Source organism: Micropterus dolomieu, linkage group LG13 (assembly GCF_021292245.1).
Source record: "Micropterus dolomieu isolate WLL.071019.BEF.003 ecotype Adirondacks linkage group LG13, ASM2129224v1, whole genome shotgun sequence".
NCBI classification, from domain to species: domain Eukaryota; kingdom Metazoa; phylum Chordata; class Actinopteri; order Centrarchiformes; family Centrarchidae; genus Micropterus; species Micropterus dolomieu.
The window spans coordinates 23,913,620-23,937,475 of NC_060162.1; the positions used below are offsets into that span (position 1 = coordinate 23,913,620).

The 23,856-nt window shown below is 40.0% G+C and overlaps 2 protein-coding genes and 1 long non-coding RNA gene across 12 annotated transcripts in view; 1 reads left to right on the forward strand and 2 right to left on the reverse strand.

The window, feature by feature from the left end:
• Positions 1 to 6,189, reverse strand: part of man1b1a (mannosidase, alpha, class 1B, member 1a) — a 27,123-nt gene extending 20,934 nt beyond the window's left edge. For all 3 annotated transcript variants that reach the window (XM_046066332.1, XM_046066331.1, XM_046066330.1), the window contains exons 1-2: positions 5,896 to 6,189; positions 4,376 to 4,513 (exon numbers count right to left, since the gene is read on the reverse strand). In XM_046066332.1, coding sequence (XP_045922288.1) covers positions 4,376 to 4,477 — 102 coding nt within the window. In that variant the 5' untranslated portion in view covers positions 4,478 to 4,513; positions 5,896 to 6,189. The remainder of the gene's footprint in view (positions 1 to 4,375; positions 4,514 to 5,895) is intronic.
• Positions 5,254 to 23,856, forward strand: part of LOC123981479 — a 24,234-nt gene continuing 5,631 nt past the window's right edge. For 2 of the 3 annotated variants that reach the window (XR_006827773.1, XR_006827775.1), the window contains exons 1-2: positions 5,254 to 5,427; positions 16,963 to 17,065. This is a non-coding gene — a long non-coding RNA (uncharacterized LOC123981479). The remainder of the gene's footprint in view (positions 5,428 to 16,962; positions 17,066 to 23,856) is intronic. The other variant, XR_006827774.1, reaches the window with a different exon arrangement.
• Positions 8,078 to 23,856, reverse strand: part of si:ch211-196i2.1 (collagen alpha-1(I) chain) — a 36,170-nt gene continuing 20,391 nt past the window's right edge. For 4 of the 6 annotated variants that reach the window (XM_046066329.1, XM_046066325.1, XM_046066327.1 and 1 more), the window contains exons 27-44: positions 23,790 to 23,843; positions 23,608 to 23,661; positions 23,308 to 23,361; positions 22,513 to 22,566; positions 22,246 to 22,299; positions 22,098 to 22,151; positions 21,821 to 21,874; positions 20,971 to 21,024; positions 18,948 to 19,001; positions 18,747 to 18,800; positions 18,218 to 18,235; positions 17,936 to 17,989; positions 17,252 to 17,314; positions 15,669 to 15,834; positions 14,990 to 15,099; positions 13,796 to 13,876; positions 11,044 to 11,226; positions 8,079 to 10,775 (exon numbers count right to left, since the gene is read on the reverse strand). In XM_046066329.1, the coding sequence (XP_045922285.1) occupies positions 10,626 to 10,775; positions 11,044 to 11,226; positions 13,796 to 13,876; positions 14,990 to 15,099; positions 15,669 to 15,834; positions 17,252 to 17,314; positions 17,936 to 17,989; positions 18,218 to 18,235; positions 18,747 to 18,800; positions 18,948 to 19,001; positions 20,971 to 21,024; positions 21,821 to 21,874; positions 22,098 to 22,151; positions 22,246 to 22,299; positions 22,513 to 22,566; positions 23,308 to 23,361; positions 23,608 to 23,661; positions 23,790 to 23,843 (1,365 nt within the window). In that variant the 3' untranslated portion in view covers positions 8,079 to 10,625. Of the gene's footprint in view, positions 10,776 to 11,043; positions 11,227 to 13,795; positions 13,877 to 14,989; positions 15,100 to 15,668; positions 15,835 to 17,251; positions 17,315 to 17,935; positions 17,990 to 18,217; positions 18,236 to 18,746; positions 18,801 to 18,947; positions 19,002 to 20,970; positions 21,025 to 21,820; positions 21,875 to 22,097; positions 22,152 to 22,245; positions 22,300 to 22,512; positions 22,567 to 23,307; positions 23,362 to 23,607; positions 23,662 to 23,789; positions 23,844 to 23,856 lie in introns of all 6 variants that reach the window. The other 2 variants (XM_046066324.1, XM_046066323.1) reach the window with 1 other exon arrangement.

Below are 23,856 nucleotides of genomic sequence, written 5' to 3' on the forward strand. Positions count from 1 at the left end.
CAACATACAGAATTTGTTCAAGTGTTCTCTCCATAGACTGTGGTTCTCTCACAACCAAAGTATGTAACATCAGTGATGTGAAGACAGGTGGTCATAGGTCACATGATGACATCAAAGCAAAGTAAAAGTCCCCTTCCCTGAATAAGGCTGTGAAACAACATATCAGTATCTTAGCAGTCTTTCCCCTCCATTGCAAAGTGGATATGTCAACAGCAATGTTCTTTTTATTTTATTTTTTTTTAAAGAGGTGGTATTATGCTCATTTTCAGGTTCCAAATCTTATTTAGGGGTTGTACCAGAACAGGTACAACACCATTTTTGTCATACTGCACATTGCTGCAGCTCCTCTTTTCACCCTGTGTGTTGAACGCTTTGTTTTAGCTATGGATTGAATCGTGACTCTACACAATCTTTTTTGGGAGTTGCACTTCGGTTCGTGAGAAGCCGGTAAACACGGCTTCGGTTCAGCTGCATACGTTCCGCTTACCAACTTAGCAACATAGACTGGAGCAAGAGTGGTGAGTTAATTAATTTGTAAAAAATGTATCATTCATCTATAAAGTTTTAACTGAGCTCTGTCTCTACATCACAGTAACAGCTTTATGTCCATTGACTGCCTGGAGGGTAGCTAGTGTTTGGAAGGGAGAGGAGAGGCAGCAGGCGGATGTCTTGTCACTGTGTGCTGCAGCTCAGTCTATTGTTCCACCGGTGTTTTTGAGGGCGTGCCTGACTAGCCGCTAGGCGAGCATTAAGATGCGCATTCTTCTGTGACGTCACAGGGAACAAAAGGAAAAGGCTGGACAACAAGCTGTTTTCAGGCTGTTCAGAGCAGTGTTTTCTTTGGGAGATGGGAACTCCCTTCGGGGTGGACTTCACTTTGCAAACCTATTACATGCACACACAAAAAAAAAAAGAGATATAACTCAATAAAGGAGCAAAGAAAAAACCTAAAAAGCATAATATGCCCTCTTTAAAGTACTGCACATTGAAGAAGAGAAAATTATTCATATTCTCTATCTGTACTGGGCTGGAGGCAGGGAAACTCACTCAGCAGGTTGGCTGCTGAAACACAGACACTCACATTACATACCAATGAGCAGGACTTGTTGTCCAGCCTTTTCTTGTCATGGAGATGTTAAAGAAAACAAATTTGAACAAAGGTAAAGCACCAAGTCCTTCTCGCTGTGTGAGGAGCAAACACTGAGCCAACAAGCCACTCAAAGGAACATGATTTGCAGACAATGGTTTCTTCAAGAACCATAGAGCGTAATCAGAGCTGACGACCCACAGGTACAGGGGAGTTGCTGAGCCAGATCGACACCTCTGCTATGAAGCTGGCTTTACTGAAGAAATGTCTGTTGATTTACTGCTGAAATAAAATGTTACAGATCAGATAAGGGTGCTGGTTAGCCTTTTCAATTCAGATATCAGAATAAATTACCCTTAAGACAAGCCGACCGTGCAGATGTTCTTTTCTGAAAAAAAGAAGTGACCCAAATAAATAATAACACAATTTAGTTATTTTGCTTAGGATCAGTCTATCTGCAGATTTCCTGAAAGCCAAATTAAAATATCTTTTTGATACTACTGTGTTTTGTGTTTCAGGATTAAAAACAGATTCTAAAATTTGGGGGTGAAAAACTAAAATTGGACGGGTATGTGTTGAAAGATGGCCCAACTGTGTTTAAAATAAAGAAAATGTGTTGGGAAGGCCACATTATATTAAACTGAAGGGAACACACACTGGCACTGTATGATGCACACCAAAACACCTGCACCTATTGTCTAAGCACACATACCTGCGGTGTCATGATGCGTATCGCTGCAGATTGTTGTGTATCATGATACACAACTGTCCTATTTCTCAGCATCACATTTCAAATGTTCAGAAAAGCAGCAGTTTTATTCCATTTGCTCCCAAGAACGACCCTGTCCTGCCTACTGTTCTCTGACGATTACTTCTGTCTGAATGGTGCGTACAGTGTGTACTCCGGGTGACATGGATCAAATTCAAGACGGTCAATGACTTGGCTTGTGTACGTTGCACTCGACAGTAACAGCTGAGATGCAGAGCAAAGAAAACTCTCATTGCTTGGTTAAAAAGCACTTCTAATCCTTGAACTTGAGGCAGTTTCATTATGAACGAGGTAGTAAGGCCATTTGTACAAGGATAAAAGACGAAACAAAGCAGCAAACCCCCCGTGAGCAAGGAATAACAAAGAAAAGTATGAGATGTGAAATAATCAGTGTAACACAATATACCTGTAAAACCTGAGTATCAAAGCCAACAAAGAAGATGAGTGGGGCTCAGAAGCCTTAAGGAGGAGTGAGAGGCGTAAGAAGTTTGAAAGTAAAGGAAACAAGATTAAAGAAAATGTGCAGGAACATGGAAGAGAGTTTGTGAGATGAGCAGAATTTGTTTTATCTCACTGTAGTGATGAGACACATAATGTGCTCAGGATGCTTTTATCTGAAGAGTTTAAAAGGTCAGGCTGCTCCACAACAAGGTAGGCTGAAACCTAGGAATCGATCTGTCACAAAAAAAACCCTTACATTTCATAAAGACATGATCTGTGTCAGTTTTCAGAAACATAACCAAGCAGTTGGATTCTTAGAGCTAAAGACTCTTTGTAGAGCCCACAATCAGCTAGGGGCAGGCTATGTGACAATATATACAGTCAACACCATATACTATTTACACCAAGAACAGCTATCTCTTTAATATCTCCGGTTGTATTATATTACGTTTTTATGGCTAAAGCTGCCAATCAATGAGCAGGACTGCATTATAGAAATATTTGATTTGCACGATAGCTACATCAATATGAGGTCCCTGCCTATTAATTTCTAAAAAAAAATTAAAAACACAGATATCCGCTTCATGTTTTCTTGTCAATAGGCAGCTTTTCAAATTTTCAGGGGAAAAAGCAACAACGTCCTAGTAAAGTGTTGCCATCCTGAGTCTCCAGAACAGCTTCTTTGCTCCATTCTTATTTCATTCATTCATTCTCCAAGTCTCTAAACTCTACTGCAGCGATGAACTATCTAGACCAGGGGTGACAAACTCATTTTCACCAAGGGCCACATAAGCATTATGGTTACCCTCAAAAGGGCCAGTTGCAACTGTAAGACTGTATAAACGTACAGTTTATCAGATGTAAAAAATATAGCCTTAGTAAAAAAATGTCTGTGTTATTATAACATAAATAAATGAATTACTCCATCAATCAAAGACAAATATCATCAAACATAAGCTTTTACAGTAACTTTTCACTTTTTCACAGTCCAGAGGAGCAGAACCATGGGAAAACAAATAATTGTGAGCTGCTAATAACATGAGGGACAGATGTGGCATTTGATAAAACAAATAGCCCAGCTGCACACAGCCTTGCAGAGGGCATACATCCAACTGATGAGAGATAGTTGGAAAAATGCAGATGTATAGGCTACTGTAGCATAAGCCTAGTTCACACTACACGATTTTAAGCCCGATTTGCCCCCCGGTGGCTCGGCGACCGTCAGGCTGTGATCGGGAGTAAATCTGCGGTCGATCGGCGGTCGCCAGTCATTATGTGTGAACTACACACCAACTCATCAAAACGGCTCCCCAACACATTTCTGACACATCGCCTACGTCCGCCAGCCACTAGCATGCCAAATATCTGGAGAAGTCGGCCAACTCGACATCCACATCCAGCCAATGAGAACAGGCAGCTACTTTTTCACCGCAAAACACATTTTACTCTCCTCCAGCTCTCTCTGTAGCTCACACTAACCCTGTTACCTGAGTGTGCTAATCCATTCTTTCACCCAGATTCATATATTATTCTGATCGTGACCCATCAGTCACGTAGTGTGAACGCCACGACGACTTCAAGACTCCCGTCACAAGACGGCATGTTGTGTAGTGTGAACGGCACGGCCATCGGCCTGCAGGAGTCCTTCATCACTGATACTGCCTCATAACACAAAAGACACAGGCCTAGCCAACCGGGTTTTCTCCTTAAAGCACAAACATGTATTCACTTTCCCACCATTCATGAAATTGCCTTCCTTCTGCATCAATTTTTTCGTCTTAGACATTTAGGGATTGTTTGTATACATTTCTCTATTATTATTATTTCTCATTTCCACTTGTCGGAAAACTACCGTAGTGGGTGTGGAAACATCACGATCTAGTGGCGAGATTCTGTCACTTCTCGGGTCACAAAATCGACATGAATTGTGGGAGATGTAGTTTAAGGCAGCATAGACTTTTATTTTAGCTTTCGCAGGCCACATAGAATAACGTAGCGGGTCGTATTCGGCCCGCGGACCTTGTGTTTGACACACATCTAGAGTCATGATGTACATACTGCTCTACAGGACCACTCACTCTCCAGCAGGACTGTCTCCGGTGTTTGCCGTTGTTGTACGTGTGACTGTGCGCATCACTGAGTGTCAGAGAGATGAAGTCCATTTTGGAAGGCGGATACATCCTCTGATCGGGGCAGGCAGTTGTATGTCATAGAATCTGCATGCAGAAAAGTAAATAAAAATTAAAATACAGCCTAACCATGACTTTTTTCTTTAAATAAGAGTAATGTGAAACGTAAAATGTGAAGAGCAGGGACCATCCCAGCATTGTCTGAGAGGACAGGTTGAATAAAAGGCTCGACCAACAAATGAACTAATGACTATCTTTATTTGCTATTTGTGTCTGCTTTATAACATTGTAAATGTAAAACCTTTGCAGTTTTGGAAGCAGTGGTTAGTAGAACACTACAATATAGTTATCCTGACTAATATGAATGTTTAAGGTTGTGAAGGTTTGTAGTCCATGCATGATGCTAAGGTGCATTTACCACCAAGACTCAGTGACCATTTTTTTCCTACGTGATAAAGAGGTGTCAGGGTACCTAGAGTAAAAACAGGCTATATTTAGCTGAAAAATGGAAGTTTATAGGATGTCTTTGAAAACGAGATTACGGTTATTTCCCCAACATTTCACTGGCATAGATTTACGTGGGTATGTTTTTATAATGAATGGAACAGACCAATTTAATTAAACTTGTCACAAGATGAAGAAGATTTTTCATCCCAATGTGCTGGCTATCACTTTTTGTTCTTTAAAAGACAATACAACAGCTGCAATGTTAATGAATTGTTAAAGTTTTCCAGAGAGGACGATCCAAATTGTCACTGCTTGGTTTGAGGTCTTATTTGAGCTGTGAGAGCAACACTTGCCTAGCAACTAGCAGCAGCTGCCTTGATTAAGTACACCAACCTAAACTTTCTAAACTTAATTTAACATGTATTAACGTTAATTAAAACGCAGCAAGGCTGACTCAGCACCATGGACAGCTAACGAGGACACGAAGCTCTTAAGGTGCATCTGCACTTGCTCTGGAGTGACCTTTTAGGAAACTGGCGTAAAAACGTCGAGCGGTTAGTAAACACTCTTAACTTCTTGTATCGATTGAGATCAGGAAACAGGGCTGAATTCAACTCAAATGATGTGATGTGAAAATGAAAATGATGCTCCGTGATATGGTCACGTAACGTAAATCTTTGTAAGAAAGCTATCACAGATTAACGTTACATAGCTTCAAAGCAAAGCTACGGTGAATATTATTGTGACAAGGCACAGGCTGCTCTATCCTATAACAATTATCGTCTTAGTATAACGTTAGTTGAAAGAATGCAGTCAAGTAACCGAAGTTACTGTAACGCAAACAGCTGTAGTTGACTACATTAACGTTAGTCAATTAACTTACAGCAAGGAGCTAACGTTATTTAAGCTAAACAGGCTCGTTTATTACCTTACCCTGCCTTCCACACATCACTGTCATGCTGCTTGAACACACCGGCAAATCACTAAAATATTAGACACACATTCCGCTGCCTCCCCCTCACCTTTGTGCCTGGTTGGCTGTCTCACAGCGACGTTTTTCTCCTGAAGGCTAATGTTAATGTCAACAGCTGTTAGCTAGCTAGGAGACGCCAGCTTCCTTCGTCTCTTGTTTCTGACTGGAAAGTGGCCCTGCTCGGCTGTCAGGAGAGCCAACATGTAACACGGCAGCCTGTACGACGGTAACAGAAAACTAACCTCCTGCTATAGGAAATGTCAAACAAATTATGCTGGGGAAAACATGGCTGAAGTTAGCGAATGAACAACCACAGCCAGATGCGGAAGAGCTGACGAGGGATGGTACGGCGTATCACCTGACGTGTGCACGTGCTCTGAAGTTTGAACATTAACCCTTAAAATCCCCTCAACACCTTGTTACCAGCTAACATGTTCACATAACACAAAAAAACTAATAAGATATTGGCATAACTTTTTTGGTATTTTGCAGGTAACTTTACCTTTAAAGACCTGCATAATTTAAACCCCTGTAAATGTTTTTTTGGAATTGGAAAGTAATGTACACTGAACAAAATTATAAAAGGAACACTTTTTTGCCTCCATTCATCATGAGCTGAACTCAAAGGGCCTATTTCTTATTATATTGTATTAATATTGTTCACAAATTCATCAAAATCTGTGTTAGTGAGCACTTCTTTGCCGAGATAATCCATCCACCTCACTGGTGTGGCATATCAAGATGCTGATCAGACAGCATGGGTATTGCACAGGTGTGCCTTAGGCTGGCCACAATAAAAGGCAACTTGAAAATGTGCTGTTCTATCACACAGCACAATGCCACAGATGTCACAAGTTTTCAGGGAGCGTGCAGTTGGCATGCTGACTGCAGGAATGTCCACCAGAGCTGTTGCCCGTGAATTGAATGTCCATAAGCCGTCTCCAAAGGCGTTTCAGAGAATTTGGAAGTACATCCAACCGGCCTCACAACCGCAGACCACATAACAACACCAGCCCAGGACCTCCACATCCAGCATCTTCACCCCCCCCCTCCCCCGCCCATACAGTGAAACTGCACATTTTCGAGTGGCCTTTTATTGTGACCAGCCTAAGGCACACCTGTGCAATCCCCATGCTGTCTGATCAGCATCATGACATCTGTGAGGTGGATGGATTATCTCAGGAAAGGAGAAGTGCTCACTAACACAGATTTTGACAGATTTGTGAACAAAATTTGAGAGAAATAGGCCTTTTGTGTACATAGAGAAAGTCTTAGATCTTTGAGTTCAGCTCATGATGAATGGGGGCAAAAACAAAAGTGTTGCGTTTATAATTTTGTTATAGCCTAGCTGAACTGTAGTCTTGCGCTTTAAACACATTTTAAAATGTATGTTCAACTCTAAGTTACACTAGCAATTAACTGGAATTAATAAATTGAAAAGGAAGCACTTCAACATTGTCTACATGCTCCCTACAATTATGTAAGAACAACTTACATAATTTATTCCAGGTACCTTTAGATAAATTTTGTATCCGTTCCTTTCCTGAAAATTATAGGAAACGATGTCACCGGCTGTGACTCAGGAGGTAGAGCGGGTTGGCTGTTAATCGGAAGGTCGGCGGTTCAATCCTTGGCTCCCCCTGGTTGCGTGTCGAAGTGTCCTTGGGCAAGATACTGAACCCCGATTTGCCCCTGGCGGCTATTCCGCCAGTGTATGAATGAGTGTGAATGTTAGTTTCCGTTTGAGCACTTAGGCTCAGTGTATGAATGTGTGTGACTGGTGAATGCAGATGTAGTGTAAAAGCGCTTTGAGTGGTCGAAAAGACTAGAAAGGCGCTATACAAGTACGGAGCATTTACATTTACATTGCATACATAATCGATGAGTATTGTGCCGTTGTACTGGCTGTGCCAGTGGGTGCTGTTCTGATCTTCCCACCTTCCTTTTATAGTACCTGGCCTTGTGGCAAAAGTATAGTCGATGGGGCAGTTGGAGCACACGATGTAGTCTGGGTCTGTGAGAGAGCAAGCACACTGGATTGAAGAGAGGCACAGTGATGAGAACTGTTGAACAGGAGAGGGAAGGGGGTTGGAGGAAAAACAAATGTAGATAAGGGTGTTGCGCCAGCATCAAGTCAAAATTTACTTTTGTCTAATAATTTGATTTGTGACCAAATAATTGCAAAACTAATGATAAAATACACTGAGTCAACAATTAGTTATGTTTTTTTTTTAATTCATCTGACACATTGAATGAGCTGATGGAGGGATCACACAAGACAGATGTCCAGCATTTCATATTTTTTTAAATGATAATTTTACAAAACAAGTAAAGAAACAATGATCAGTCTCAGCCAGCTAAGGCAATCATATAGAATGATGCTATAACAAACCTAAATACACAATAGAACACTGAATATTGAACACCAGGCCAGAATTGCAAATCAGTGGATGCTTACACTTTAATCCAATTCTAGTTGAGATTAAGATTAAATACACTTCTTCCCTGTTGTATAGCAGTGGCCCTTGGTTCTCCACAGCTGAGAATTTGGTATAAGCAAGAAAATTAAGTTTTTGGTGTTTTCCAGCTGCAGAGCTGCTGTTTTGGCTGAGCTGGTAGACTACACTCTCACCACAACCTCCCCGAGATCTCATTCCAGTGATTCCTCTACTCCCTGCACGATCACTCACTACTGACCACCTCCGGGACAAACACCAAATCCCGATTCTGCTGAGAAGCTACAAGGCTTGCTTCTTTCCTCTGGACCCAAGCACCTTAGATTAAATGAAGCAGAAATTCAGGCCGACAGCAATTACTCCATGCTAAGTGGGTGGTAATAGGTACTCTTCTTTTTCACCAGGAAGCTTTGCAGGATACTGCAGGGCAATGCTCTTGCACTTATGCATGAACTTTACAGTACAGTGAAAGAAATTACAGTATTGTTTTGGAAGGAAATAGGTGGATCTGTAAACTCTGGCTGCTTAACTTCAGTCTTTAGTTTACACGAGAATAACAAAAAAAAAAAAAGAGAATCTCTTAAACACAGTTTCTATTGTTAAAACAGTAAATAATCTAATGTAAACCTGCTGGACTGCTGTGTAGGAGAATGAACTCTAATGAAAATGTGGTAAACTCTCAAACACTGTCAGGACAAAATTAATTAAAGCAACAGCTAGGTTTTTATCACAGACCATGGAAATTGTATCTTGATAATCAGACTGTATTTATTTACCAGTTTGTGATAGCAGATTGTAGTTTGGAAGGCCCAATATTTTTCCCAGTCTCAAATTAGATGTGTTGATTAGTCTTTTAATGCAATTCTGACAAATTGTTAAATTTAATTTGTCTTTCCCATGATTTGACGCCATTTGTGACTGGTTGTTGCTGCCTGTGGCTATTTCAAAAATATGCTGCTTAATGTATTGTTTTTTTAAAGCCTAATGATGATGAAAGATCTATGACTGAAACTTCTTTAACATTTTTTGATGACAGTGTGCAGGAGTTCACCATTTTAAAGGATAAGGCTGGCGTTATTATATTGTGAGCAAAACCAACAATGCTTTAGCCCGACTCTTAACACTTTCCCGTTTCTATAACTGTCTGTGGCACCCAATCCCATCAATTCCTTCTGAAAATGTAAATCTTTAAAAACAGCTCATAATACATAACTTTTTTTTTAAAGGCTCAGTAATTTCCCAAAACAGCTGGCCATTGTCGTTTTTAGCAAACATTCCTCAAACAGGAGTAAATAAAGCATTTGTTGTGGACTATTTTCAGATGCAGATTAATACGTTTAGAGTTTTTCCGGCAGCATTTCCGGTTTATGTGGGTCAAAATAAACTACACCATTTGTGTTCATGATAATGAGTTCACCTAGGTGGCTTTGAGATGGAGCTCTATGGCACAGAGGAATACAATATATCAGGCTTTGGCTACACAGACTAAACTTTTTCAGTGTTGGTTTTGGTCTTTCATTTCTAACATTTCTTTAAGTTTGAATGCGATACTCCAGAACTGATCAGCATACTGTGACAACAGCTGCTTCAGCGCCCATGTGTACATCATTAATGTATCATACCTGAGACGTAAGAAAAAACCCAACATAGATTATATGAAACTGCAAAAATAATAAACAATGTTTTGTTTGATCTTGCTGTTGGCAAAAGACAGCATCAAGTATGCATAAAACAGGATGACTGCCCCCCTCTATTGTTTTTGGGATTAAATAAATGCTGGTCTTACAAATAAAATGTGATCGGCACCATGAGAAAAGTGACACATCTGAGTTGACTTACAGTACAAAAGTAGTGGACTTACAGTGAGAGAGTTTACTGGCCTGGTCACACACAGCCAATGGGACAACATTAGCTGTGTCCCCATGCAGAACACATTGTTAATTGTTCAGTTAGGACAGTCCGACTTTTATATACCCAACGGCCAGGCTATGACAGAAGCCCACAATACAAAACAAAAATCAAACAGAGTTATAAAGGATAAAAAAACATATATTTTTAAATTATTCAATACAAGATAAACGTCTCTGTAAACAAAATTGACTTCTCTGTGAAAAAAGCCTGGGGACACTTCTGTCCTCATAAATTCATTAAAACGGTCACTCAGCTTGAGAGATCAAATCCCCCAAAACAAGAGGAAAGGGAAGTGACATCTTTAGAAATTGGGAGAGATGTTCAAGTTGTCCTCTTGACGTCCATGATTTGAAGAGAGGTTTGTATCCTGGGCCTGTGAGGCTTCTGGGACGGCACAGCTTTCTAGCATTTCCTAGCTGAAACACACGGGTCCGACAGTGAAGCCAAACTGGTGTGTGAAGTTTCCACCTCCCATTAGTGCTACGTCTCTCAGAGGAAGCAGCTGGAGGTCTTCAAACTCAAACACAGACTCCCGAGGTCCAGAAATGGTCTCCTCTCCAGGCTGACACAAGAAATAGAATACATTTTTTAGTTTTTACATTTAATTGCTATGACTCACCTTTTTTCATATGCAATGACTGAAACTGAAAATTATGTATTTCATTCCTCTTTTTTTCCTCTATTTTTTGGATGCTTTTTTCCTAATAATAAATAATTGTTATAAAATGAACCTGCTTCAACAAGATTTTACACAGCAGCAGCATGACAGGTACTTTCTCAAGCCTTTCAAGAACACAGCGAAAAAGAAGTTTACAAAACTTTATACACACCACACAATCTTTAAGAGCTCCGAGGTAACTTTGCTTCCTTGTATCAGTGAGGAATTTGATGTCTCTGTCTGTCTGACCCAGTCTGTGTCCTGGGTGGCAGGAGTAGGTCACCTTCTGGGTGGCGGTGGTACTATGCAATCTCAGAAAACGCATCTGGACCACGTTAGCACCTGGATAGTAAAACTGATAGGAAAGGAATAAGAACGTGATGTATTTACAATGTCAGCTGGTACATAGTTACGCAACAACAATAACATTATTTAAGTCATTAAGTCATGAATCAAATCATCAGTGGTGTGACAGATAACCAGTATTAGGGTAGTTACTCAAAAAACGTAATGGATACACATTACTAGTTACGTTTGTTTTTTTAAGTAATGCCTTACTTTACTAGATTACTCACTGCTGAAAGTAACTAGCTACACTACTAGTTACATTATTTTTGGATTACTCAGATTAGTCAGTAATCGTTCCCTCTGGTTGGATGAAGTCTGACGCTCTGCATGATCCATGATGATAGAGATTAATGTCAATAAAGCATACTGTCAATATTTTAGAGACCCCCTAAAATATCACAAATCATGCTTTTAGGTGAGCTGATGTCTTATTAAGTGCAGCTAAGCTCCCCCTGGCTCCCCTGTAGTTCGCACCCTGGGAAAGAGTCTCAAATTGTTTGTCAGACAATCTGTTCCTCCTCTGAGTCAGCACAAGACTGCCCAGGCTATAGATTTATTTTTCTCTCCTCCCCTTATGGGGATAGTTCAACAACCAGTTTGCAAGTAACACGATGATTTTGTTATTAGTAACTGTAATGTGATTACTGAAGTTAAAGAGTAATGCGTTACATTACTGCGTTACAGAGAAAAGTAATCTGATTACAGTAATGCATTACTTTGTAACGCGTTAACCCCAACACTGCATATAACAATATTAGAAAAATAACTTAAAATGTATCTTCCTTCTTCTCTGAAGTATCTCCGGTTTTGTTTGTAAGTTGTAATGTGATTTGCTTGCTATTTAGCCTGTTTTACCTCATTGTTTTGGCTTTACGGCACATTTACAGTCTTGATGTTAGTGATGAGATTTTAGAGTTGGTGTTTTTCATACTTGTGGATTTCTGCTGCCCCCAGGGGCGTTTCCAGGCTCTTAAAACATTGGGGGCTTAGCCCAGCCCAGAAATCTTTCATGTTTTCACATTTTTATATACAGTCTATGGTTTTCACTTCTTTTCATCCCCACCCCCTGTTGCCGCCCAAAGTACGTCTGTAAAGCAACAGTAAATGACCTCTACACAGTAACCCAAACATCTGTCCCATTTTCTGATAATAATGAACACTGATAATATCAACTAGAGAGGGTCTGGGGGGTCCTCCCCCTGAAACATTTGGGCTTTAAACACTTAATTTCCTGCATTCCATGAATTTTTTGCAACAATTTATTGAGGAAATGTCTGAGGTGACAAATCAAAATAAAATAATTTAGTGTACTATAATGCAGTAGAGTGTACATACATGCAGGCAAGCTATTTTTCAGTGGCCACGGCTCTCCTTTATTCCTTCAAGTGCCTGCTCTATGCAGGGTAGGCTATGCAGCTGATGATGAAGCTACTGCAGCTCCAGTGCCAAACAAATCAGTTATTTTCACGTATTTGGTGATTTGTTTGGCCCACAAGAAACAGCTCAAGCAAAGGGGGAGGGAGTGGGCCGATCGTTGGCCCATTTTTTAAAATCAGTTAGTCCTACATACTGTATATGCCAGATTACCAGTCCACCCCTGAGGCTACCCCCCTTTAGACTGTCTGACAGACACAGAGCCCGTCTGGGACTGTAGCCTATGAGATGAGTGCACTGATCTTCATCAGAGGAAGAAAAACGAAACTGAAAACACTTGTGATCAGACAGAAATATCAGCATAATTCTACACAAATGTTCACTTCAGCACCTCTGATAAAGTGCAGCTCACAGCCATTTTAGAGGGAATGAAGCATCCTGGAGACAGTAAAACAGTAGTGTCTCACAGCGAGTGGGACAGAGACAGCAGGACACAGAGCGACAGGTGTCAGTGTCGCGGTCAGGTGTGATATTCTCTCATTACTGTGCGGCGACTGTTAACCGTTTGTGTTGAATGAATGGTTTTTTTCGGTTTACAAAATACAGAAAAAACTAACAATTTGTGTGAATATGCAATTTACAAGAATCTTATATGTGCTTACACCAATCCATTCACACAAAATTACTTGCAACATTTGCAACCGAATAAAAGAATAGGCTGAAGCCCAAGGCTTATATTTGCCTGTGTGTTAACACATTGAACAGACACTGACCGACAACATTTATGTTTGATTACAATTTTGCAATTCAGAAGTCGCGGACAAGCACTGAAGCTGAAGCTGTGAGCAATGCGCGCTCTCTCTCTCTCTCGTGCTCTCTCTAAATGCAGTTTCAGTAACGGTGGTGGAGTGGTCACATCAAACAAAATGTATCAATTATTGCGAGTAGCCTCCGCTCTTTGAAGACCTTAGAGAGAGGCTGCGTCATGAAGAGTATTGCATATTAGCATGGAAAATATTTTGTTGCTGTTGTTGAGTTACATTCAGGGCTACAGTCAAAACATCAAAAATTGGCTGCCCCCAAGTGTCCAATAACATCAAGGAATGCAGTTTAAATGCATCTGCGAATATGCGATTTGAAATAACATCCAAATTAGGGGAAATGTTTTCTTTTGGTTGTTTCCCTCAGACGGATTCACTCACCTGAAACCCCTGCTCCAACCTGCTGAGCCACTGAAAAGATCCTTCTTCAGAAAAGCCTTCCATCCAGGCTTTCATGGGCAGCTGCAGGCACAGAAAAGAAGGCACACATTTGCACATCCGGATGCAAGTCTTGCTTTCATGTATGAGACCTGTGAAGGTCAATGATGTTCAGACAGCTGCTGATGAACTCTGGATTAGCATGCAGCTCAAGCATGAAGCAGAAGTAAATTGGCTACTTTAGTGATAGATGCATCCATCTCACGCTACCTGAGACCAATTCATTTTATTCTTTGGTTGAGTGAATCAATTCTTTATGTACTATTGACTCTATTAGAGTGGAGAGGTCGTGGGAGGTCAGTTTTGTGTTTTTACATACTGCAGTACAGAATAACGAAGGATAACATCTGTGTCCTGATGTCCTTCGGATGACATCTGGATGTCTCATTTAGCCATGCATTACTCCCCTCCTTCCCAACGGGAGGCAACATTAAGCACTGAGCTTAATATATAAATATATCCTCATTATTTTAGCTTAATAGTTGCTTAAATACCTATAGTTATGTTTATTTATTTAACTTATTTTGTTTTCCTGAGCCACCTTTTGTTTGCATTTATTCAACAATTAGACCACACTGAATTTGCACTGAAAGTATATTGTTCTGGCTCAAACGCATACAATAGGTTATCCTTATTTCTTTGCTTAATAGTTGCTAAAATTGCTACCTTTAATAAAATTTTCATTTATTTTTGATCTGCTATGATCTGCAGCTGCTTAACTTCCTTCCCGCTAACAAATTATGATTTTGGCCATGGTTTGGAGGCTCTGCACGGCCGCAGCTGGATATACTTGTATACTTCGGTGATTTACGCTAGAGGCTGAGATAGTTGTTGTGTAGATGTTTTGGGCGCGGTATATTTATGGCAATTTTGTAGAGTCCTGAAAACTTGTGTTTGTGTGTGTGTATGGCAGACAGTGAATCTCAGCATAGATTTAATAACTGATCCTGTAGGAATGATGTCCAAACTACCGAAATAAGATTTTCCTTCAACAGGACTGTGTCACAAGTTCAAGTCATCACTGCAGAAGTGTGTGCTGACTGACAATTTATCAATTTGAGATTGCGGTCGTGCAACACGACGACATGAAATTAGGTGCAATTTCCCGGCAGCTTTTCCCTGGTGATGTCTTTATACCTGAGAGTCTCGAGGATGAATGCAGGTCTGTTTTGATGCGGAGGAGAAGCTGCAATAGGCCAGCAGAGTGTCGGCTGGGCTCCCCTGGTTGGGGTCAATGTAATACATTCCTGCAGGGGAAGGTTACCAAGAGGTCAATGAGATCTGCAGGGATGAAAGTGTTGTGCCACACACTGACAGAAAGACCTGAGAAAAACCTGAATCACAACTACTCCTACATAGACTATTGGCTAAATGTTAAAGCGTAAAGAATTGCAGTAGACATTTTTCTTTTCTGTATCTAGTAAATGTATTGTTAGTCCTGCTTTAACTAGCAACTGCTGGTGCACCGGTGGGCACAGAGAATATGGACCCTTCACTTATATGATATTCAATAAGAATTTCAAGTGTTAGGAGTTAATTATGCATTATGTATCTATATATAGGCACACCATAAAATCTGTATTGAGGTAAATTACATTTTTATTCAGCTTGTTTTTGGGTGTTACCATTTTAATTTTACCTTATAACAAACAGCATTTCTCCATGTGAGCTGTTCTGATCTCTGACGTAATAAATGAATCTGGCAACTTTTGGAATTTTAGCTTTCAAAAACACACATGTAACAGAAAGGACAGTATCTAGAACTTCAGCTATTTCAGTGTGTATTTACTGTCATGACACTGTTTCGGGAACTGACCGCTGCTGTACTCAGGGTGACAGAGCCAGAGCTCCAGACAGGTGGTGGCAGGATGCTCCTTACTGCCATCAGGAGGATCCACCAGCAGCCGAAGCTCGTGCTGCAGAGAATCTAGCAGAGTCTGGATCAGAGGGTAGTTGGGCTTATCGGACACATACATCAGGTCCTGCACAGGGGAATAGAGCAACAAAATTGAGGGAGAATGCACTTTGAGTGTATGTTGACTTGTACTTTCAGATGCTCTTATGATAAATGCTTTTGTAATTGTAAATAGGGTTGCCCCCTTCAATACAGAAAAATGAAGGCCGCCTGCCGCAGTGGGGGCCACACCCCTCGGGGGCCCGGCAACGACAGGCCCGATGGTGTGCCAGTGATGGCATATCATGACTTAAAACATGTTTTCAGGAAAGTATTAAGATTGATACCAATGGACTTTGTAATAAGCTATTTGCTATTGAAATCAGTGTGAACAGATAAACGCTGTCTCTCTACATCACAACTCAACAGACTAGTGGTCTTATTGTCATAGCTGAATACACAGCTACCACAATAAAAAACATAGGCCAACAATGTGTGACAGTGAGACCAGAAAAAATAGGCTTTTGGAGGAACTTGTGAGATATGAACTGTGTTTCATTAATTTATTAAATCAATGTCATGTCCATAACTTATGAACTATAAATAGGCTAAAACAAATGACTTGATATGAATTGGAAAGACTTTTGCAAAGGATTTTCCATAAACATCATGAACGGCAGTGGACCAGAAGTAGTAGTTCTTTTGATTGTCAGTAAATATATTTATGTATTTATTTTATCAGCTTTTATTTAGCCTATTGATAAATCTATAGTTTTGAAGAATGCAATTCTATAGATTGGTTATGAATAACCGTTGTTTATATTCTTCACATTGGCACTATATTTTGATAATTAAATGTGTATTAAATAGCCATTATCTCTTATTAAATTAATGCTTATGTGTCTGACTGTATATCTCAACCTTAAAAAAACAAATCATACCATAATGTAGGCATGTGCTTAATTTAGATTGTAACAGTATTTCTTAACAGATAGGCAGCACATGAAATCCAGCGTTATCAATCAGAAAATTTGTAAATTTTATTAAGTCATTACACTGCCTCGGCATGCTGTCACACGTCTGACAGGCCACTGTGCACCACACGAAACACTGGCCGACAAATTGTGAAGTTTGGCTTGATACTCATCAAGAAGGCTATTTGATTTCTCCCACTTGTCGTTGGTAGGCTACTTTTGCATCCGCTTTTTTGTTTCAGAGGGGACGCGGGCGTTTCTGGAGCTGCTGCTGCCGTTGATTCAACTCGACTCCCTGCCAAGAGACCCATCCTTATCTGACTCTGATTGGCCCTGAACCCGACGGTATTAATCATACCAACAATGGCAGCGAGTATTACCCAATATGGGGTAGAAAAGGACTAGTCTTCACAGAATGCGGGTGGGATGATTTGCATGTGATGCTGCATTAAAGACAACTCGGAAATACGGGACAATTCTGTATTTTAAGGGACGGGTGGCAACCCTAATTGTAACTCATGAGTCACATGCCTTGAGTTGAGTCAACGTCATGTTCAGTGACTGTCCTGAGGGTCCTGGAACCCCAGGTGGGCCCTAAAACACAAGGGAGATTGTGGTAACAAATTGTACAAAAATTACACAAATTGGGTAAACACTGCAGAAAGATCAATATTATCTAGATTTTGAAAAACCTTTGTAATTCATCACAAGTGATGTAAGAAGTCTTAATATACAAACTATACACTAACAAATATAAAAATCTTAGATTGATGGAACTACTGAGTGACGAGGCACTGAAATAAAAAGTTTATTTCTTAAGCTGTTTCACATTTTGACAATTTTCTAAAATCAAATAATGTGGTGTTCAACAAGAAATTATAGATTAAAACAATAACTCAAGCGAGCCAAAGAACTCTATAATTTGGAATAACTTCCCCTGAATGCTAAGCTAATGTTAGCTAAAAGCTAGTCAAGTTATAAACTAAGCAAACTGTCAGACACACAAGAGTATGCACACTAGGCTAATCTCATATTTAGCTTAACTTATTTCTAGGCACTGTTAATGTAGCCATCTTTGTATAAATATATCCATTTTGGATGTACAGTACCTAGTGTATCTTAAGTGCTTTATAATAATATGAAGCACATTAACCAATCAAACCTTAATTCAGAGTTTGTTTCATCCTCTGTTGTCGAACTATATTGTGAACTTACTGGGAGCCCCCTCCTGCCGGGCAGACCAGGTAAACCTTGGTAGCCTTTCAAACCCTGCAGCGAGAAGAAAATGGGATAAATAAAGACTGCTGCAAAGTCCCATTACATTCTAACGCCAACTCCAAAGTGTGACAGCTTTATGATTATATGTGCCATCAACATAAACCAGAGTGATCTCAACATAAGAAATCCTCCAGGGCGTTTGCTTCAGACAACAGTGAGTGAGTGCCGAAGTGAGTTTGATCTTTCAGGACAAGAGTGCTTGAGTTGATGAGATCATACCTTTAATCCAAACAAACCCTGCAACAGAGGAGAGAACAGGAAAAGAAAAGGGCATTAGTATGGTTTTCCACTGCGAAGGGGATTTATCAACAAAGAGCTTCGGAGTGCTTTTATGTGCATTAAGAACCCATCAACCACAGCTTTGCAGATTTTATTACCTAAGTCAATGGATTTTTTTCCCCCCCAAGACACAGTGGGTTGAACACAATCATTATGTGCTGCTGAACTGTGAATTATTCAACAGACTGGCAGCTGAAGAAAAGATTAGTTACTTGACAGATAGCAGTCTGCACTTTATAGGAGTTTTTATAAAACAATAACATTTCCATCACACGTTCCACTTCCTGTGCTGTCTACATTTTTCAGACACAAGATGAAGTGACAGATGAAGTGCTTCAATTCAAAATATATCCCAGTCGAACACCATCTTTCCATATAAGAAAGCCAACGTAAAAGCCAAACTGAAAAACAAGACACCAGTTATAAATACAATGAAAGAGAAATATAATAGCAAGTACGTGAAACTTACAGGCAGCCCTGGCATCCCCGGTGTACCCCTCGGTCCTGGTGGACCAATATTTCCCTAACAAAATTAAAAAAGAGAGAGAGAGAAACGTACACATTTGCCAAACCTCAATATCATAAAAAAATATTCAAATGTAGTAAAAAGTCAAGTTCAAAACACAAAACTGAAAATAAGATGACAAACTACGATCTTAATTCTCTGTACCTGCTCTCCCTTCGAGCCCAGTGGACCTGGCAACCCAACAGGACCACGAATACCCTGAAAATATAAAAAAAATTAAAGATATTTTAAAAAGGAGAATGACACAATGTTTCCAGAGACTGACTCACAAGAAAACACAACAAATATCCATAAGAGACAAATAGGATTTTTCAAAACTTTTAGCATGACTTACCAAAATCACAAGAAATGAAAAAAGGACTATCAGGGCAAGCACTCCTCTGTCAGAGCGACTCATGATGTGACTCTCTCGGCGTTTTGTGTGTTTGTCTGTGTGTTGTGTTGTTTTCTACATGCTAGGCCACAAAATGTTGTGGGTAAAGGCCAGAATTTGACAATGGAAGTAAAAGGGAAGGTTGTGGAGCACTGGGTGGGTGTCTTTAGAAACTTTTTCAAAAGAGGCCTAATACAGTGACTTTGCCTGTATTTGCTGAGGAAACTATAGACTTTTAACATTAGCAAAGCTGTCAAGAAATAACTGCCTGCCCAGACCTTCAACATTACTTCCTGGCATAACCTTCTCTCTGTTTAAAACGAATCAACACATTCTTGGCTCATCAGTCATGCAAGTAAAATAGCAGGGACCAGCCAGTTCTCCCCATCAGATCTCTATAGCCAGCAAGACTGATGCAAAAACAACTCTCATCACACAGGACCCTTCTCACTCCCCCTTAAAACTCATTCCATCTCACCCCATTAGCTTACTGTTGTAAAAACTCAAAAAAATCCATTAATCAGGAATGTGATTGGCAAAGGACAAAAAAGCAGGAAAATATACTGAACCCCCCCACACACCACGATCAAACTGGCAGCTGCTCTAGAACAGCATATGGATACAGGATCTGTGACAATAACTTATGTCGCAGTGGGAATCAAAGACAAGTTTCTAATCCATTGTGCCATCGCAACCTCTCTATAAAAAAAATTATTATTAATAATTGATGTTATTATAATTAATAATTACAATAACATAATAATAATAATATAAATACTAACTTTCAAATTAGTTCAGTTGAAGTTAATAGATTATTTTTAATGAATAAGAGACAGCAGCAAAGGTCGTTGCCTGTTTAAGACCTGGTGGACTAACTGTTAAAAAAAGAGTTATATTATTCAGGAAACTCAGATCAAACAGCCAGATCAGTCTCTGTCTATTGATAAAATGTAGGAAAAAGTTCAAAACACTTCAACTCTGACAGCGGGAGGGTGTGTGCGTGAGAACGACCGCAACAGTTTCACGGGATCGCGCCCAGTATTACACAGAAGTCGTTACCATGGTTTTTGGCTAACAGCTGACTTAAACAACATATGGTCCAGTGCCCTGACCTGCAGCATGTCATTCACATCAGGAACGGTGCGCTCAGTAGCACAGTAACGCAGCGTTACTTGGCATAGTAAGTGTAATCATATAACTATTTTGGAAATAGTAATCTGTTACAATACTCTTTACTGTGAAAAGTAATGTTATTACTGCCCAACACGCTACGTAACACTGATGCGTGAGAGCGACTGGGGTACACACAGCGCAAGTGTGGAATTGGGCAGCTGAACGCAAACAAACATCCTTGTTGATACTTGGAAAAGGAAAAAAAGTCTTTACACATGTGAGCCAATCAATGCCCTAAAATCCTCTCCATTTCAGTTTTTCAGGAAAAATCACATCCCTGAATAATAAACAAGCAGTGTGCTCTAACACATGCACATATTTGGACTCATATTGAACGATTCTCTATTAAGAGTCCCAGGAAGCCTCTCCACTGAGCCATGCAGTGCAAGGCCAAACCCTGATTCTGGCTCACCTTAATGTAATACAGCCATCATTAATGTTATTAATTACACCTGCTGCTTTGACATGTAAAAAGGTCTGCTGTGAAACAGGTCTATTGGTAGGACTGTGTTGCAGCCTTGAACAATATACATCAATGTTTATTAATGTGCATTGTCCCTGTTAAATGAACCAATAAATGAAATAATTAAAAACATTAGACATTACAAGAAATACTCCTACCTTCATGCCATCAGCTCCAGCTGGTCCAGGCAATCCATGGTCTCCTTTCTCACCCTAAGGACACAAAAAATACAGATAAAACATTTTTATAACTAGATTTTTCTAATTGAACCAACATATATACATGGTATCTTTGAAGCTACGAATACTTTCAAAGGCTTAGTGCTTTAAAGGTTCAGTGTGTAAGTTTTAGAGGCATCTAGTGGTGAGGGTTGCGAATTACAACCAACTGCTCACTCTTCGCTCACCCCCCCACTTCCGAGGGCAGAGGAGAAGCTACGGTCGCCGACACACTCTGTCTGCTAAATAATACATGTGGTCCTCCATTTGTCCAAATTTCTCTTTTCTTCTTACTTTTAAAAACCAGACGACAACAGCTACTACTACTTCTTCAACTTCTTTTTCTTCTTCGTATGTATTCATCGTAGTAAAGGAACACGCTCTGTAGAGCATCTTGTCTGTTTGGGCTACTGTAGAAACATGGTGGCGCAACATGGCGACGTCCATGTAAGAGGACCCACGGGGTATGTAAACAGAAATTTTAAGGTAATAAAAACATAATAATAAAACATAACGCTTCATTATGTAAGGTCTTTATACACCACTGACAACATAGTTATGTATATTACATTACATTTCTGTCAATAGATCCTCCTAAATATTAAACACTGAACCTTTTATTAACAGCTATTAACAGTTTTTACTGAATCTAAGACAAACCCTGTTATTTGAACACAAATGAAACTAGCGTTGTTTTTGAACAAACAGAATCCAATGAGATCCAGTTGAGTTTGGACCTGCAAGTAAAGTTTGCACTGAATCTTTGTCAGGTTTATTAATTCTTGTTTACCTCTTTCCCCTTTTCACCTTGATCTCCCGGCTCTCCACGTAAGCCAGGGATTCCCTTGGTGACAAAAATTAAATACATTTATCAAATGTACATCAATGCACTGACTGATCAAATGTACTTTAATTGTGAAAGTCATTACTTTATTGATCTCTTCTCTAAATCACTGAACGAGACAGATTGCTGAATAGATCATTTCATAGCTGATGTATGCGGGTATGTTCAGCTAAGACATAAAAATAAATGAAAGCATGTTACGTGAACAAATTAATTGACTTACGATGAGCCCTGGCCACCCAGGGAGGCCGGCCAGTCCTGTGTCTCCCTTTTCACCCTGAACGACAAAAGACACAATCTAATATTTGCTCATTCATAATAATTAATCCAAATGTGCACAAAGCCTGTGGCCTTGTTTCTATATATCCCACCTTCGGCCCTCTGTCTCCCCTGGTTCCTCTGACTCCGGCTTTCCCCCGTTTCCCCTGCAGACAAGTTTACCATATTTTCAATGAGACAACAGAAAGCAAGAGGGGACACGTGTGAAACAACCCACAGCAATGTTTTATGTATAAATCTATTTATGTAGTGGCTGTCAGAATGGCCAACACTAACAAAGGTAATGACCAAAAATTGGACTCCTGGACTCTTTCCTACATCTTAAATTATTTTGCCAGACCAAAACAGAAAGCTCTTACCCTCCTTCCAACATGGCCCATCTTCCCCGGTGATCCATTCATGCCATCGTCTCCCTGTAGGTGCAAAACAAACAAACTGATCAGTGAAAAAGCAAATTAGTATCATTTTCGACAACTTCCACTTGGAAAAGGAGACACAGGTGCAGTGTGATTTTTTGTGTTTTTTTTGAAAAAGATCAGTCTGTGACCTAATAAGTAATTAACATTTTCTTCTCAAGGGAAAGGTGATCACAATAAAGAGTAATTACATAAAACACAACATAAAATACTTTGGTTTCATTTCAAATGCATAAAATGAGGTGGGGACAGGATTTAAAGAGATAGTTAGATATAGAGACATTTTGGAAATATGTTTACTGGCTTGAAGAGCGTTATATAATAAGATCAATACCCCTCTCATGACTGCAAGATAAATATGAAGGCTGGGCACAGGGGGAGACAGAGTCAGGCTTGCCGTTTCCTCCTGTTTCTACAGTAAATTAACTGGCTGCTAGCTGTAGCTTCATGTTTAATGGACAGATATGAGAGTGGTGAAGATCGTCTCATCGAACTAAGGCTAAAAGGTGAATAAGAGTATTTCCTAAAGGTGAATATGTGTATTTCATGAGCAATTTAGTGAAATTACTGTATGTCATAGTGAAGCAGAATTAACTCCAAAATGGATCAAATGTTGTTTTCTTTATTTAAATATGTACAATTTAAGATGTTTTGGAAAACTAGAATGAGTAAAAGATGTTACAAGAAGTTACAAGATGCATAGAGACAACACATCACACTGGACTATGAGGATCTTACCTTCTCCCCTTTCATTCCCTGTTTCCCTTCAGGTCCTGGTCTTCCTAGCACTCCCTGCAAAGCCATAATGATTTTTTTTTTATTATCATGCTGCTTTTAACTGCCATAAGTGGCAAAAACAAAACACATACACACAGAAACACACACGCGCACGCACACCATGAGTTTATGATTGTTTGCCCTTTTCCCCAATAATTAATCACTCCCAAACCAATGGTATAATTATAGACCAGCTGCTGCAGGCAAAACATAATGTCATCATCCACAGCGTTTCTGTGTTGTACACAACCACACACTTACAGGAGCCCCTGTGGGACCTGGGGGACCCTGGGGTCCCATCTCTCCAGGTGGCCCCTGAAAAAGAGAACGAAGAGGCACAATTAACAAAGTTAGAGTTGTTGAGGGTAAAAAAGCTGTCTTTAGCAGAGGTAATTAACATCAGGTGATGTGTTGACGCTACTCAATATCGGTTTCGTTCTCACCTCAAACCCTGGCAGAGCCGGAGGACCTCGGATACCTGGCAGACCATCCTCACCCTGCACGGGTAAT